Source organism: Lissotriton vulgaris, chromosome 7, assembly GCF_964263255.1.
Source record: "Lissotriton vulgaris chromosome 7, aLisVul1.2, whole genome shotgun sequence".
Taxonomy (NCBI): domain Eukaryota; kingdom Metazoa; phylum Chordata; class Amphibia; order Caudata; family Salamandridae; genus Lissotriton; species Lissotriton vulgaris.
The window spans coordinates 1,245,781,606-1,245,797,367 of record NC_141695.1 but is presented as its reverse complement, the minus strand read 5'-3'; the positions used below and the strand labels follow the sequence as shown (position 1 = coordinate 1,245,797,367).

Sequence of the window (15,762 nt, the reverse complement as noted above, 5' to 3'; positions counted from 1 at the left end):
ACAGCTGGTGCTTAGGGAGGGAGCGGCAGTTTTGGCTAAAACAAAGAAAATGCTGCGCTGGGAGAGCTCAGCCTGGTGATTAAAATAGGCCTTATGCTCAACATCCCTAGCCTGCAACTCGATCAGAGGAGTAGCTGTCTGAGCCTCGGTAAAACAAGTGGCTAAGGAGCAAGCAAAGTCACAGGATTCGCATGAGAAAGGTAGAGTGTCTGGGTTAAAAATTAGACAATGTGTTTTTGGTGTTGGCCTTAAGCCATGCAGAACATGGGATTGCAGGATCTAACCCATGGCTGCAAAGGGCCAGGGTTTCTGGCCCCTGGCCCCAGACGGACGCAGACGGGTGCAGACAGGCTTGCCTTAGGTGTCCCTTGGCACGCCCACTGAACGCATCCACTGCGCTTCCGCTCAGCCATCATTTTAAAGGGTGTTTCCTTGGAGCAACTAGACCACTCAGCACTAGAAGTAAGCACTGCCCCGGAAGTGGGTCCAGCTTCACGCTCATCAACCCTCTGCGCAAACAACACTGCAGCTACTGCAGACCAGGGCAGGAGATGCGGGAGATGCAGAACAAGCAGCAAGCAGGCAGGAGCAAATAAGTGAAATAAGATGCAAAGTGGCAAATGCAAAAATTAACAAGCATTTACAATGCAATGGTTTCGCCTTTTGAAAACTTTGAGCTATTGGCATTGTAAATGACAAAATGTGTATTTATGTGTTGGTTTTGAAAACAGATAAATAAATGGCATTGTCATTTACAATGCCAATTGTTTAATCTCTGGCAAATGCCACACAAAAACACACAGACCCACACACACACACAGACCCACACACAGACCCACACACACCAACAGAGCCCCACACACACACACATACAGAGCCACACACACACACAGAGCCACACACACAGAGCCACACACACAGAGCCACACACACAGACCCACACACACACAGACCCACACACACACAGACCCACACACACACAGACCCACACACAGAGAGAGCCACACACAGAGAGAGCCACACACAGAGCCTCACACACCCACCCAGAGCCACACACACCCACCCAGAGCCACACACACCCACCCAGAACCACACACACCCACCCAGAGCCACACACACCCACCCAAAGCAACACACACACTCAGGAGAGCAAGCACAGTGAGGGGGCAGGGAAGCAAGCACAGCGAGGGGGCAGGGAAGCAAGCACAGCGAGGGGGCAGGGAAGCAAGCAGCGCGAGAAACACCTCAGCTCCACCACCCTGCCCCCACAGCCTCACGCTGCAGTCTCGTGGAAGGTACAGTAGCGGACCTAGCAGCTCACAAGTTATGGACCAAACCAAAGCATCCTTTCTTCAGGCCCCTTCCTAACGCCCCCCTCTCCACCCCCACGCATTCTAGTTTCAGAAGCCCCGCTCGCTGTGCCTGAGGCTAAAGCGATCAGCAGCCGCAGCTCAGACAAGGCAGTTTTGTTACCTTATATGGCCATCCTGTGAATGAAAGTGCATAAGCTCTAGTTAGCACAGACTAGAACCGTGGCGTGGTGAGACTGTGAAAGCACTATAAGGAGTCTCTTTGAAGTTACCTCAAAAGCAGTGAAGGGTGACACTGCTGCAGAGGTGAGATTTTTTTTTTCACCCAGACGACAAAAATGGAGAGACCCATAAAGTCCCGGTTCGGCACCTGCTTTATAGTACTGTCGGTGCTGAGCATCGGAAGGACCCGGCCCACTTTAAGCCCTGCCTAAAACATTGACAAAGCCAAAAGCTCTCGTCAGCGAGAAATAATGGCTTGTCAATGCTTGTTCCTTAAAAGGAAATGGGGCTGTGTGTATGTGGTTCCCTCCAGCCAGTGTGCCATTAGATTGTGTGTTTTGCTCTGCAGCTGGTTAGCTTCTGACAGTGTGTGCCTGCCTGTTTCTCTGTGCAGCAGACAAGTCCTTGCACTGTCCCTGGGTTCCTCCAGAGTATCCCGCCCCACTGTGCCCTTGTATGTTTCCAGCCTGTGAGCTCTGCATAGAATGTGGCTTATGTCCCTTTAGTTGAAGAGGGCCTCCCTCTGCCTCCCTGAGGCTGCTGTTGAGGGCATGGAGAGGGCATCCGGACAGCTGTGGACAGATGCTGGCCCGGGTTCCTCTTCCATTGTTATGCATTTTTAAACAAAGCAATAAAATGGCACAAAATGTTTTGCAGAACGGATACTGGCACCTCCACAAACCCGGGAAGAACGAGCAGACACTGGTAAACTATGCTGCTTTTAATGTCGGCCATGGCATTGGCAGCCTGGCCCAGGGGCTGAGCTTGGCACAGGAAATGCACGGGGGAGATGCAGCCAAGCTCTCTGTGTGGACCAAAAAGCCCAGAAGAGCCAAAGTCCCGAGGTGAGTGAGCTCTAATGAAACACCCATGACCAAAGCTAATAGGCCTGAATTTCATACGGAAAAGCATGCAAACAGAGGCCTAAAGAAATGAAAAAAGCCTAATGCAGCAAAAAGAAGAACACACCAAGCATTTACGATGCTAATTTACGATGCATTTACACACGGGCTCATGGACAGCGGGAGGGGGGACGGGCACACGGACAGCGGGAGGGGAGACGGGCTCACGGACAGCCTGAGGGGGGCGGGAACGGGAGTAAAATATGCTGCTTACCTGCTAGCCGATGCCAGGCAGATGTCCCTCGTTGCTGTGCCTTCCAGGAGAAATGACCAAAACAAACCTCCCCCCCCCCAAAAAAAAGCACCGCCCACCAGTGTGCCATTAGATTGTGTGTTTTGCTCTGCAGCGGGTTAGCTTCTGACAGTGTGTGCCTGCCTGTTTCTCTGTGCAGCAGACGAGTCCTCGCACTGTCCCTGGGTCCCTCCAGAGTATCCCGCCCCACTGTGCCCTTGTATGTTTCCAGCCTGTGAGCTCTGAATAGAATGTGGCTTATGTCCCTTTAGTTGAAGAGGGCCTCCCTCTGCCTCCCTGAGGCTGCTTTTGAGGGCATGGAGAGGGCATCCGGACAGCTGTGGACAGATGCTGGCCCGGGTTCCTCTTCCATTGTTACACATTTTTAAACAAAGCAATAAAATGGCACGAAATGTTTTGCAGGTACTGGCACCTCCGCAAATCCGGGAAGAACGAGCAGACACTGGTAAACTATGCTGCTTTTATTTTCGGGCATGGCATTGGCAGCCTGGCCCAGGGGCTGAGCTTGTCACAGGAAATGCACGGGGGAGATGCAGCCAAGCTCTCTGCATGGACCAAAAAGCCCAGAAGAGCCAAAGTCCCGAGGCGAGTGAGCTCTAATGAAACACCCATGACCAAAGCTAATAGGCCTGACTTTCATACGGAAAAGCATGCAAACAGAGGCCTAAAGAAATGAAAAACACCTAATGCAGCAAAAAGAAGAACACACCAAGCATTTACGATGCATATTTACGATGCATTTACACACAGGCTTACGGACAGCGGGAGGGGGGACGGGCACACGGGCAGCGGGATAGGGGACGGTTTCACGGACAGCGGGAGGGGGGACGGGCTCACGGACAGCGGGAGGGGGGATGGGTTAACGGACAGCGGGAAGGGGGACGGGCACACAGACAGCGGGAGGGGGGGGCGGGCTCACAGACAGCGGGAGGGGGGCGGGAACGGGAGTAAAATATGCCGCTTACCTGCTAGCCGATGCCAGGCAGACGTCCCTCGTTGCGGTGCCTTCCAGGAGAAATGACCAAAACAAACCTCCCCCCCCCCCCCCCAAAAAAAAGCACCGCCCACAGCCGCATGACATAGGCAAAAGCCTAAAAGTCTCCGGAACGCCCACGAATCTGCTCCGGCTTTGACGGACAGATCTCTGTTCCATTTATGGAGCTAGCCAATGGAACAGAGGGGCGGGACTACACTCACATACTCTAAACAAAAGATTTCGCCTGCGCGAAACGCTGCTTGCACAGCTTTCGACAGGCGAAACCTAAAAAGGCATAGAAATGTATTAAAATTACCCAAGCAAAACAATGGGGCATGAGGAAAACAAGCAGATAAGCGTACCAGCAGTTGTTGTGTGTGACCTAACCCTGGCTTTTCTTTGTAGAGCTGCAACTATTAAGACCCAAAAAAAGCAAGAGAAATGAATAAGTTACTCTTCACTTACAAGCAACATCTTGGTATTGCGGGGAATACTAGTCACTTTGGCACTGGTCCGTAGAATGACATCTCACTCAGTCAGATATGTAAGTAACGGTGATGTATGAAGATGGTGACCAAGTAAGGATATCCTGTTTAGTTCATTAATAGATCCCACGTCAGGTTACAGAGTAATAGCTGACTGCTTCCAGACCACATAGCCCTGGCACTCAGCTGAGTTAGGTGTGCCCTACCAGTCAAAGTGGACTCAACAAATCCTCAATTAGATACATGTCATTAGGTTCTTGACTGGGTAGACTGGATTACAGCTGCCTTATGTTTACGGAGTGAATGGAGCCCAAGGCACCAGTCTCTTTGGCACGGTTGAATGGTGCCTTGGTACGGCTGGGTCAACAAAGGATAGGAAGAATTAAGTGGTGGGTTAGAGAGACCAGATCATGTTATATTACAAGAGTCAACAGATTCCAACCTGAGTTCCTTTGTCAGCGCCATTGAAACCTGGGCTGCGATACCTTGTTATGGTCAGGAAGTCTAGCCACGTTGTCTTGTCCACTTTAAGTAACAATGATTATTTGTTAATTAATTACTTAATTGATTTCAATTATGTAATACGTATTTATTTTGCTTATATTTTATTTGCGGTCATTGAAACCTGGGCTGCGATACCTTGTTATGGTCAGAAAGTCTGGCCACGTTGTCTTATCAGCATCCCAACAAATCTTGTCCACTTTACATTTTTCAGAATGTCACAAAACCAAAACCGTGTTACCTTGTTGAGGTGTCAATATTGCTCTGATGTTTTACCTTGTCAGGGTCGTGAGCTGTGATAGTCAGGTTTTCTACGGGCACGCGGCCAGAAGCATGCTCCTCAATGGTGCCCACATAGTTATTCTCTGGAGTGATAAAGACACAATTGGGCATTTCACAGTTGTAGAACTCTGGCCTGTTGTCGTTGATATCCAGCACTTGGACTGTCACCTCCGTGGTTGTCACAGCAGTTTGGTTGTAGATGTTTAGATGTGCTTCTTGAGCCTGGAAGAGAAGAAAGCACTGCTGTGTTTCTTGTTGAACTGGCAATGGAACAGATATGGGCTAGGTTGGCCTTGAATAAGATAAGAAGATTTCTGTACAAATTCTTGCCTCTAAAATAGCACTAGACTACTGCCAGGCTGGTATTTTACATGTAGACAATACGGCCCTAATTACGGTGAGACTCAGAAAGCCTCTGACTGCAAGTCGAACTTTCCGAGTCTCATTGCGGATTTCACTTAACATGCTGCATTACGATGCAGGCAGTCGAAAGTTAAACCAGCCAGTCATTCTAGCTAAATTTGGACGGGCTCAAAGAAGCCCATCAGCCAGACAGAGGCCTGTGCATAATCCCTATGGATGCCGTTTCCGCAGTACGGATTACGATGTTGGTTTCCGACAGGCTTTCCATGTCTGGCTTTCCAACATGGAAAGTCTGGTGGAATGCGAGATTGGGGCCCCCTAGCAGGGCCCCTTTCACCCTGCAGCCTCCAGTTGGGGGCCTAGTTGCCACCTATGGTGCTACCTTGTTAATCCCTGCTCCACATGGCAGGCATCATGAGGAGCCTGCCAGGCGGTGCAGGGATGAACATATTCTCCCATTTCTCTACAGGAACTTGTGCTACGGCCGGTTTAGTCTCCAGCACAAGCTCCAGTAGAGAAATGGAAGTATGCGATTGCACCATGCGCGGTCCCATTGTAATGTTGCGGTCAGCACTGCCGATTGGAAGTCAGTCAGTCCCGATTCCACAATGGTGTGGGGTGGATGTGAGTCCGCCCAACATTATAATTAGGCCCTATGTATAACCCCTCCATTCTGTAACCTTTTTCAACTATTGTGTGTCATTAGCTGATTGAAACTCTTAGCTACGCTGAATGTTTGTAACCACGTTTTTAATAAAATTCTAACATTCTATTTCTGCTAATAGAAAGGTAACTACAACACTGCTATCCCACTGGTAGGCTGCCCTCTTACCGTGGAGAAGGATCAGAGGTAGTGTTTATTTGGAAAAAATATCAGATTAAAAATGTCAGGCGGCAGAAATATTGGAAAATAAATATTGTGATGCACAAATATCTTTGACAAGATATCGTTTTTTTAGGTAAGTAATATCCTTTTTTATAATGTTTTCAATAATATAGTGTTAAAAATCTTGTTTTTCAAATGATTTGAATGTATTTTAGTCGATAGATTAATGTTATGTGTTACCATTAAAGAATATTGATTTTTTTAATATAGCTTAAAATTTTAAGTGATTTAGAATTTTTTATTTCATTTTATAGTAATTTATACTGCTGTAGTGGTTTGTTGGGTTTGTAAGTGGATAGGATGGGAAGTAAATTAAGTATGACTTAAGTAACAATGATTAATTGTTAATGAATTATTTAATTGATTTCAATTATGTAATACTTATTTATTTTGCTTATATTTTATTTGCGGGCTCGCTAGGTTTGTGTAGGGGTCTAGGGTGGAAAGTTAAGTAATACATAAATAATGTAATATTAATAATTTTAAAATGATTATTTAATTACATTGTAATTAGTAATTTTGTAATTTTTTAATTATGTAAAATATGGAATACTGAATTATTGTACTAATATTTTAGTTGTGGGTTGCTAGATGTGTAGGGATAAAGGGTGGAAAGTTATTTAATTAATAAGTAACTATTTGTAATTTAATTATGGAGTATTTAATTTTTTGATTTATATTTTAGTTGGAGGCAGCTAATTTTGTAGAGGTCTAAGCTGGGACATTAATTCAGTAATACTTAATTAACAATTAATTATTAATTATTAATTAATTACTTAATTGATTTTAAATATTTAAATTAAGGACTATTTCTATTTATGGTTATATTTTACGGGCAAGCTGCTATGTATGTAGGGGTAGAGAATGAAAAGTTAATTAATTTATAATTGGATGTCAATTGACAGTTAATTATTTTAATGAATAGTAATTATGTAAAATGATTTTTCTTTTTTTTATTACATTTTTGTTAATTAATACTTTTTATATTAAGAGTTTCAAAATTTTAATAGTGCCGGTACAGTGGGTTTGCCACAGTCCTGGTCGTTATCAGTAATAGTACCAGTTTTTAAAAAAGGACTAAGAAGTGACCCGCACTATTTCTTTGATTGATTCAGCTGTAAAGGTCTTAGGCAGAGCGGTACTGGCAAAGCTTACGGAGTGGCTGGATCACGCTAATATTCTCTCCAATCTGCAGTATGGTTTTAGGAAAGGGAGAGGTACCACTGATCAATGCCTAAATTTGCTTCTGCTGATCGGGAAATATACCCTCGCAAAGAAGGGCATTTTATATCTAGTATTTATGGACCTCTCCTCGGCCTTCGACGAGTAAATAGATCTAATCTATGGCACTTCCTGACAGTGACCGGCAAGGATGGGCCAGGTCTTGGCCCGGGTGCAGCCCAGGCCCAGCCTGCACAGCAAGACGGGTGAACACGCTATATAGCGCTTGATATGCACAGCAGGTGCCCACTGGCAGCTGGTACAGATCGAGGGTGGCGGGGCAGGGGAGGGTAGAAGGAGGTAAATAAAATGAAAATGTCACTAACCTCCTCGCCGCGTCTCTCCCACTCATCCCTCTACTCCGGCCAGAAGAGGAAGCACCCGGGCTCCCCTAAGCCAATCACAATGCTGCAATGCAGCATTATGATTTCTCTGAGCACCATGGTTCAGCGCTTAATTAGGGAATGGGAGCCTGGGCATGTTCTCCACCCAGGCTGTAATACAGCCTAGGTAGAGAACATGCAAAGTGCGCATGACTGTTTAGCTGGGACAAGACAGCCGGCCAAGCATTCATGCGCACTTACACAGTGCCCACCACTCCTCCCCCTGGTCCTCTGTCAGCAGAACAGCCCCGCCCTGCCCCGCCTGCAAAGCGGCCTCAGCAGGTTAAAACTAAATGATAATAACATTGAGTTATTATCATTTTATTTTTCCTTTATTTACACTGCTAGAAAGCAGTGGGGCGACGCTAATGCGGAGGAGCCGCCACTGCATGTGCCACTAATCACAGCACCATGTCCTGGGGCCCTGCAGTGTTCTGGTTGATGTAGTTTGCCCCAGCAAGTCCACCAACAAAACACAAATGTTCCCACGCGGCTGGATGGGTGAACGCGCTATACAGTGCTTGATATACACAGCTTGCCACTTGGTTTTGCACTAATCACAGGACAGCCACCTGGGGCCCTGGAGCATTCTGGTTGATGTAGTTTACCTCAGCAAGTCTGCGAGTCCACCAACAAAGCTCAAGTGATCCCCATTGTGTATCATTCTTTCCTGCTTTCTATTATTTCCCATCATTCTGTGCTTTCCAGACTACCCTTATCACTAAGTTTCATTTTTTTCTGGACAGTCCCACCAGACCTCTGCCCCTGGGTACAGATGTCTCAAATGTGTGCCCCACACTTACCGCAACAACCAGAATGACCTGCTCATTGAAGTCCAGCAGCTGCTCCCTGTCAATCGCACCACTCACAAAGATCTCTCCTGTGGAAGAGTTAATGCTGAACAGTCCGGGGCCAGTAGAATCTGAGGCAAAAACAAAGAGATTTAAGAAATGCCATTTTATGTCACCCAAGCAGCCACTGAGAGCTGAGCACCGTTAGTGCCCCTCCCGCCCACAACACGGTCCCCTTCTCTCTCTTCCACAGTTTGGCAGCAGCCACAGAGATGGAACGGCCTTCCAATCTGGCCTTTCGAAATCTCGGAACTAACACCTTCTTGCGGAAGGAGGATCTAAGAAGCCTACTAGGGGCGTACCAGTGGAAGAGAGAATTACATAGGCTGGAAACTATCTCATGCAGGACTAGAAAGAGCATGCAAAGAGCCTGAAATTCATTGAGCTGGTTAGACTGAGGGCACAAGGTGGTAGGTTCGTGAAGGGACTTACTTTAAATCTGTAGATTAAAATCTGAGTAAATATTCAGAATTGTATCCTGGAAGTTAAGTGTCATTCTGTCACAATAGTCTTGGGATGAATGCAACATGCCCTGGGAAGAAGGGGTGGACAGGTATTTTTCTATTTTAAAAAGTAGCCTAAGTGAGTTGTTAGAAGCCCAAATGTTCTCTTTAAAGATGGCATTTGATGGCATGTTTATAACACAGCAAGAGGGCCGTAAGCTTCTCCTTTTCCACACGGCTACAGTAGACTTCCATGTCTGCTCTTGCTTGCGGCATTCCTGTCCAAGGCCCATGAGTTCTACAGAGAACCATGGCATGGGCGGTTTACTTCTGGTGACCATTTTGACCTTAAGAGGGACTATGCTGTACAAAGCAGTGGTAACCCAGACTTGAAAGCCTTCTGAAGAATAGCCAGTGGAGTCAACATGTCTAGCTCTGGAGAGTTTTAGTGCCTGTTCCAGGGTACCAGGTGTCATTTTACTCAGATGTATGCAAGTCATAGACTTGGGTGAAGCCAGATTCGCCCCAAAGTGGAGCGAGGGGAAAGGACAGTAAATGAGATAGCATGATGGTCTGCCCAGCTAAGGGGGGAACACAGTTGAAAGTCAGATCTTAATAGCTGGTAAAAATACCAGATTGACCTGCAGTATGGGTAGGCGAAAACACACTCTCTGGGAGAACCCAAGGTTGGACTTAAGTTGAAGGAGGGAGGCCATGTCTTTACATAAAGTATTGCTCAGATAGAAATCTAAATCCCTCAGGAGGGTAATGTGGCTATGTACCAGATATGGCCTGTGAGCCTGGAAGACGGTACACCAGGAATCCAGCAAAGGTGTTGTTGCCATAGATTTTAAGCCTAAAAAGGCAACCTTTGTAGAATCCTGTTCATGGCCTCTGAGTCTAAGGTACAACAAAGTTCATCACATGCTATAATGACCAGCCCACCTCCCCTGTGACCCTTGTGGTCAAGTCTAGAGATGATGTAGCCTGGCAGGACAGCTTTGACCAGGTCAGGCCGGAGTCCTGTCTGGCCCAAGAAACAGTTATAAATAAACAGTCCAATCCTTAATGTTGCAGTTCTTCCCCTCATGTTGCCCCTTCGTCTCATTCTTGTATCTCCTGCCCCTGTCCTTCGTAACTTAGTCTCTCTGCTCTTAGACCCAGTTTCCTCCTCGCAATAGTATCTATAGTCCTCCAGAAAGAAACCGGAAGTGTGTGGAATGAGGGGCAGAAAGGCGACGTCAAGGAAGTCATAAATACAGGGCATAGCTACCACTGGTGCAGCAGGTGCAGTGACTCAGAGTTTCAGGAATATGAAAGTCCTACTACATCCCCGTTATTGTAAGCACAGGCACTGGGGAGACAATACACTAGCAGACGCCTTAGGGGGTGAAACATAAACAGAGCTTCTAGGAATAGGGAACACAAATGAGGGGTACACAATACACAAATGTGGTTACTGGCAACTCAAGATACGTGCACAGACTCTGTCACATGGGGATTGGCATAAGTAGATACTGAGAACAAGAGACACATAACAAAACACAAGCAGATCAATTGACTGACAAGCACCAAGAAGCTGGAAGCAGAACCCACACCCAGAGACTGGGATTGACACACACATATACTGGACATAGTAAACAGAAGCTCAGATCTAAATGTCATTAAAGAGTACATCATCAATGAGTGTCTTTAATTTCAAGTGATTTTGATCAAGTACTTTACAAGTGAGTTTGTGATTTATCACTGAATGTCAATGAACCCTTAAGAACTGGGCAATCCCTCGTTTTTGCTTTCATATGTGTTACTCAAGGGATGTGCACCTTGAAGTTAATGCTCTTGTGTTTTGGGGCAAGTTGCTGTAGTTATCTCAATTGAAAAGAATGAATGAATAAATTGCAGTTGAACCATTGACCAGAAACCCAGACACTGGTTGGGGCGGATAAGGAGAAGGATAGGTCATCCAGACAATCCGATATCAGTCTTCAGGATAATCAAAATGGCCACACTATTTCCACACAATGCAATGTCTATAGGGGCACCAGGTAGGGGTGTTCACCATCCTCACTCCTGTCAGCCCTCGCCATAGAGCCATTGGCAGAACTTTTCCAGCAGGAAGGGCCGGGCTTCGCGATGACCGGCGGGGGCAGGGAACATATTGTATCCCTTTATGCAGATGATATGCTGCTCTATCTCGATGAATGCCCAAAGGGAGCTGTGAATGCAATGACTCTATAGGGTGACTTTGCGAACATACCTATTCTCCTTGACAGCAAGTGCCCAAAGGCCAGGGAATATGCCACAGGAATTGACCTGGCCCCGGTGATATTCCGGTTGCTGGGTATCTGTGTATTTCACACTTTGGAAGACTTGCAGGAGAGTAACCTGGGGAACGCTCTTCAATCCTTCAAGTTCGGTGTCCACTTTTGGCGATCCGTGAAGCTGCCCATCATGGCTCGAATCTTGTTGGCCAAAATGGTCATGTTGCCAATGTTATTATATTTTTTTACTAATCTTCTGGTAAAGATACTGGGTTCCTGGTTTCGGTAGTTAGATACCCTACTTAGGGAATTGATACAGGGCAGCGGCCACCATAGAGTTTCATTGGAAGTCCTCCAGCGCCCTCCAGAGGAGGAGGGCTTAGGATCCCCCGATTTTGAGCTGTATTGTTTCAGTAATATAGATTCAGTGGGCCACTCAGTGGCTTCACAGAGCCCATCAGGAGGAACTAGGCCCAGTAGAACTTGCTAATCATTAAAGAACTGTGTAGGCAAACCTACTCTGTTCAGTGGTGGAGATACCCCAGCCATGTGTGCTACTGGCAGTGGCCTTAAAGTGTTGGAAAAGGTGCCTTCAGGGGACCAAGGGTACTCCACTTTATGCCCTGGCGCTGCCACTGGTGGGACTACCCTATTGCGACCCTTTTTTTTACAGATGTACAACTGGCCACTTGGATGGCTGTGGTATTAATAAAGATGGGAATGTTAATTCCACTGTAAGACTTAATGACTCATTATGACTTACCCCTAGGTCAATTTTTAGCGTACGAAGCATTGGCGCGAACCTTCAGGGACTTGTCGTCAGGTGGCCGGGAGAACCTGAGATGCACGCAGTGATACAATTACTGGAATCCATGTGCACTGCATGACACCTGGTGAACTGGTTTTATAAGTCGATAGCAGGAGTGGTTCGGAATCCATTGCTGGCAATCTGGGGCAGATGGGGGTACTGCTAAGGCGGGAGCTCACAAACACTGAGTGATGTAAAATCGTGGCATACCCCCAAGAGAGTCTCCAAGAATATAAGGCTGAAATACACCCAATTTAACTATGTGCACATGGCCTTTTTAACACTCCACAGAATACAGGTAATCTATGGAGGGGAGCCACGACCCTGCAACAGATGAACACTACTAGATGCAGATTAAGGTGACGTGGCCTGTAGCTGCCCCCAACTGCAGCCACTCTGGGAAAGGGTGCTACATACACTCCTGGGCCGCACACCCACCTGCACCATAGAGACCTGCCTGCTGGGGCTGTTTCCAAGACCTCTGGCGTGGAAAGTGGGTACTACATTTCTGTATCTGGACATGACCAAAATATGTTTAGCTATGATGTAAAAATCCAGGGTAGGACCAGCAATTGAGACTTAGGTGAGGATGTCACGGTCTGGGCCAGAGCTGAAGAGAGAGCCCTAATCAGGGAGGATGCCCATGGTGTACGAAGACACCCCATAGCTGGGTTGTGTGCAGAGTGGCTAGAGACCTGGGAGCACCCAGTGGTAGATGAAGGGGATGATGTAGAGGGACAGGGTGTGCAAGCCGAAAGAGCTGAAGTTGACTCCCTTGAAGATACTGAGCAGGAAGAGGATGCACACTAGCAGGGATGTGCGGCAACATGCCTACAGGGAAACACGCCCCTAAACATTGCTGCAGAAATGTGGGACACAGGAGGTTGTGACTCCTTCACCACACCTAGTCTTCCCTTCCCTACCCCCTCCACCAGTCATCTACTTATAGCTAACACACCAGTAGAGTCTCTCCCCTTCCTCTCAGTCCCCCCGTAATCCACTATGTAGCCCTATATTTCCCTTTTTCCTCGACACCCTGATCCCACACCAGATAGCTTGGGAACGAGTCAGTTTGGTTTGACTGTTTTCTTTTTGTAATTTGTGTTTAAGCGTACTGGCCTCTACAAATGCATTTAATGCTACCTTTAAATGTCAGCATGTGAAAATATTTGGTCTGGCAAAGACAGTAAAATCACCCCTGGAACTAAGCGAATGGCGAGGTTGGTTAAAACATGTAATAACAGTCGAGGCAAGGGGAAAATGTAGAATGAAGTGCTTTATGGCACTCCCCGGTGACATCTGAAGATCAGACATTTCTGATATTGGGAATAGATTGGTATGGTCCTTCTCATTATTCCTTTTAGTTGCACAGAAATGCCCTGCAAGTTGTAACTGCATATGCTGGTACCATTTGTTTTCTGTTTCCCTCTGCACACTGCCATATTGCTAAGATCGCCTAAATGTCATTATGTAGATAGAGATACATTCATGTTTATGTAATGTACACTCAAAATGCCAATACATAAAAAAAATCAGTCGTAAGGATAATCCATATCTTAGTGAGACCCGCCCTATGTCCAGCACCACAAGGCTTTGCCATACTAGAGGCAGAAGATCACTACACTAACACCATGTACATACCATAACCCAGCACCTTCTTTATGATTTTCCATAAATTAGCTCTTACCGTCTTTCTAAAGTATTTCCCTGCTCTTCCAGTTTATCTTAACTTCACCCTCAATACTTCCCATGGCAGCCTTTCACCTACCTGGTGCCATTTTGTTTTCACTCTTGTTATGGTGCCCTTGTGAACATGTGAATGCACCTGCATCCAAACCAAAGTGATCAGTTATAAAACATAGATACGCACCCCAGTCCCTACAGAACCCTTAATGCCCTGCGTTGACGCAAACTGGAGATGTAGGTGCACTTACTGTCGATGCTGTAGGTGATGACATCATTGATCCCTCTGTCATTGTCTATCGCTGAGACAGTTATCACTGAGGTGCCCTGCAGACACATCAAGGCATGAGAGTGAGAGTTTAACCAACAACTATATATAAGCAGGAAAACATTATGCAATGTGTAGCTTGGATGTTGAATGAAAGTGAAGTGGGTAGTTGAAAGTGGCTAGGATTGAAACTGTGCTCCAAGATTTGACATATACTTCCATTGAGTGAGCTTCAAGGCTGACCTGGATATCCTGGTGATGTGAGTGGAAAGATACTTTCACACTTCCTGGTGAGGTGAAATACACTGAGGGGCAGATGTACGACCATAGCATTTTGCGAGTCGCAAATTGCGCCAAATTGCAAGTTGCAAATTGTGAGTCGCAAAATGCTATGTACAACAGTGTCTGAGACACTGTTTGCGATTCCCAATGGGGTCGCAAATTGTATGCCTCATGAATATTATTAAGGCTGTCGCACTTTGCAACCCCACTGGGAATAGCTGCCACTCCCAGGGATGGTGCCTGCTGGGGTCAGCAGACTACCATGTCTGGGACTGCTTTTAAATAAATCATTTTTTTAAATGTAGCCCATTTTCCTGAAATGAAAACAGGATGCATTTAAAAAATGAAAATGAAACTTTTCAGTTTCATTTTTTTAAGGGCAGGCAGTGATCCCTGGGACCACTGCCAGGCCTTAAAAAATGTTTGTGCATGCATTCCCAAAGGGGAAGGGGGCCCCTGGGGACCCCTTCCCGTTTGCAAGTGCTTTACCACCCTTCTGAGAAGGGTGGTAAACTGCAAGTGTTTTGCGATCACAATTGCGGTCGCAAAACATTCATACTTAGCTTTTGGAGTCACTATTAGAAAGGGACTTCCTTGGAACACCCCTTCCTAATAGCGAGCCGCTAACCCTATTTTGCAAGTCGCAAATTGTTTGCGACTCGCAAAATAGGGTTTGGTACATGGGCCACTTGATTTTTGCGGTCGCAAACAGGCCTAAAACCCCTCTGCGACCACAAAAAAAAAGTTGTACATCTGGCCCTGAGTGTCAAAAGGTACAAAACAGTTGAATGTCACAATACTGGGTGATAAACGGTTTTCTCAAGATGAGTATATATCGATAATTGTAGAGTTGCTATTCTTATCTCCACAAACACCTACCCTGAAGATACATCCTAAGGGGCTAATTACGATCTCGTTAGGAAACCCTTCCGACCGAATCACTTTCAGAATAGTTTCCGAATGAATCGTCGTCTGCATGTCCGACCGACCGATTGCAATGCACCCGGATTCAATTTGGTCAGAACACAGGTTCCCATTGAAAAAAGGGGTGACTGGGGAAAATCATGCACCCCGTGGCGGGCAACCATTGGTGCCTGCTACACTGTGCATTGTTGGAAAAGGGGGTCCTAGGGTCTCCCACAGGCCTGATTCGGGAGGCCCCGGGTGAAGGGGTACCTGCTATGGGCCCCCAAAGACAGATTCCGACAGCTGTTTAGTTTTAGGCAAACCAAATCAGAACGGCTGTCTAAATCGGTCATCGTAATCACTCACTCGGAAACCGTGTGAATAGAGCTGTACGATACGGTTCCAAAAGACTCGACCTGTCCAAATGCCTTTCGGAACCGATTCGGACAACCAGAACAGTTTACGGGCATCGTAAT

General features: G+C 46.5%; 1 protein-coding gene across 2 annotated transcripts in view; it reads right to left on the bottom strand.

Annotated features, from left to right (window-relative positions):
* Window positions 1-15,762, bottom strand: part of CDHR2 (cadherin related family member 2) — a 464,115-nt gene that overhangs the window by 148,815 nt on the left and 299,538 nt on the right. For both annotated transcript variants that reach the window (XM_086931759.1, XM_086931760.1), the window contains 3 exons: window positions 14,082-14,157; window positions 8,588-8,706; window positions 4,926-5,153 (listed from right to left, as the gene is read on the bottom strand). In XM_086931759.1, coding sequence (XP_086787885.1) covers window positions 4,926-5,153; window positions 8,588-8,706; window positions 14,082-14,157 — 423 coding nt within the window. The remainder of the gene's footprint in view (window positions 1-4,925; window positions 5,154-8,587; window positions 8,707-14,081; window positions 14,158-15,762) is intronic.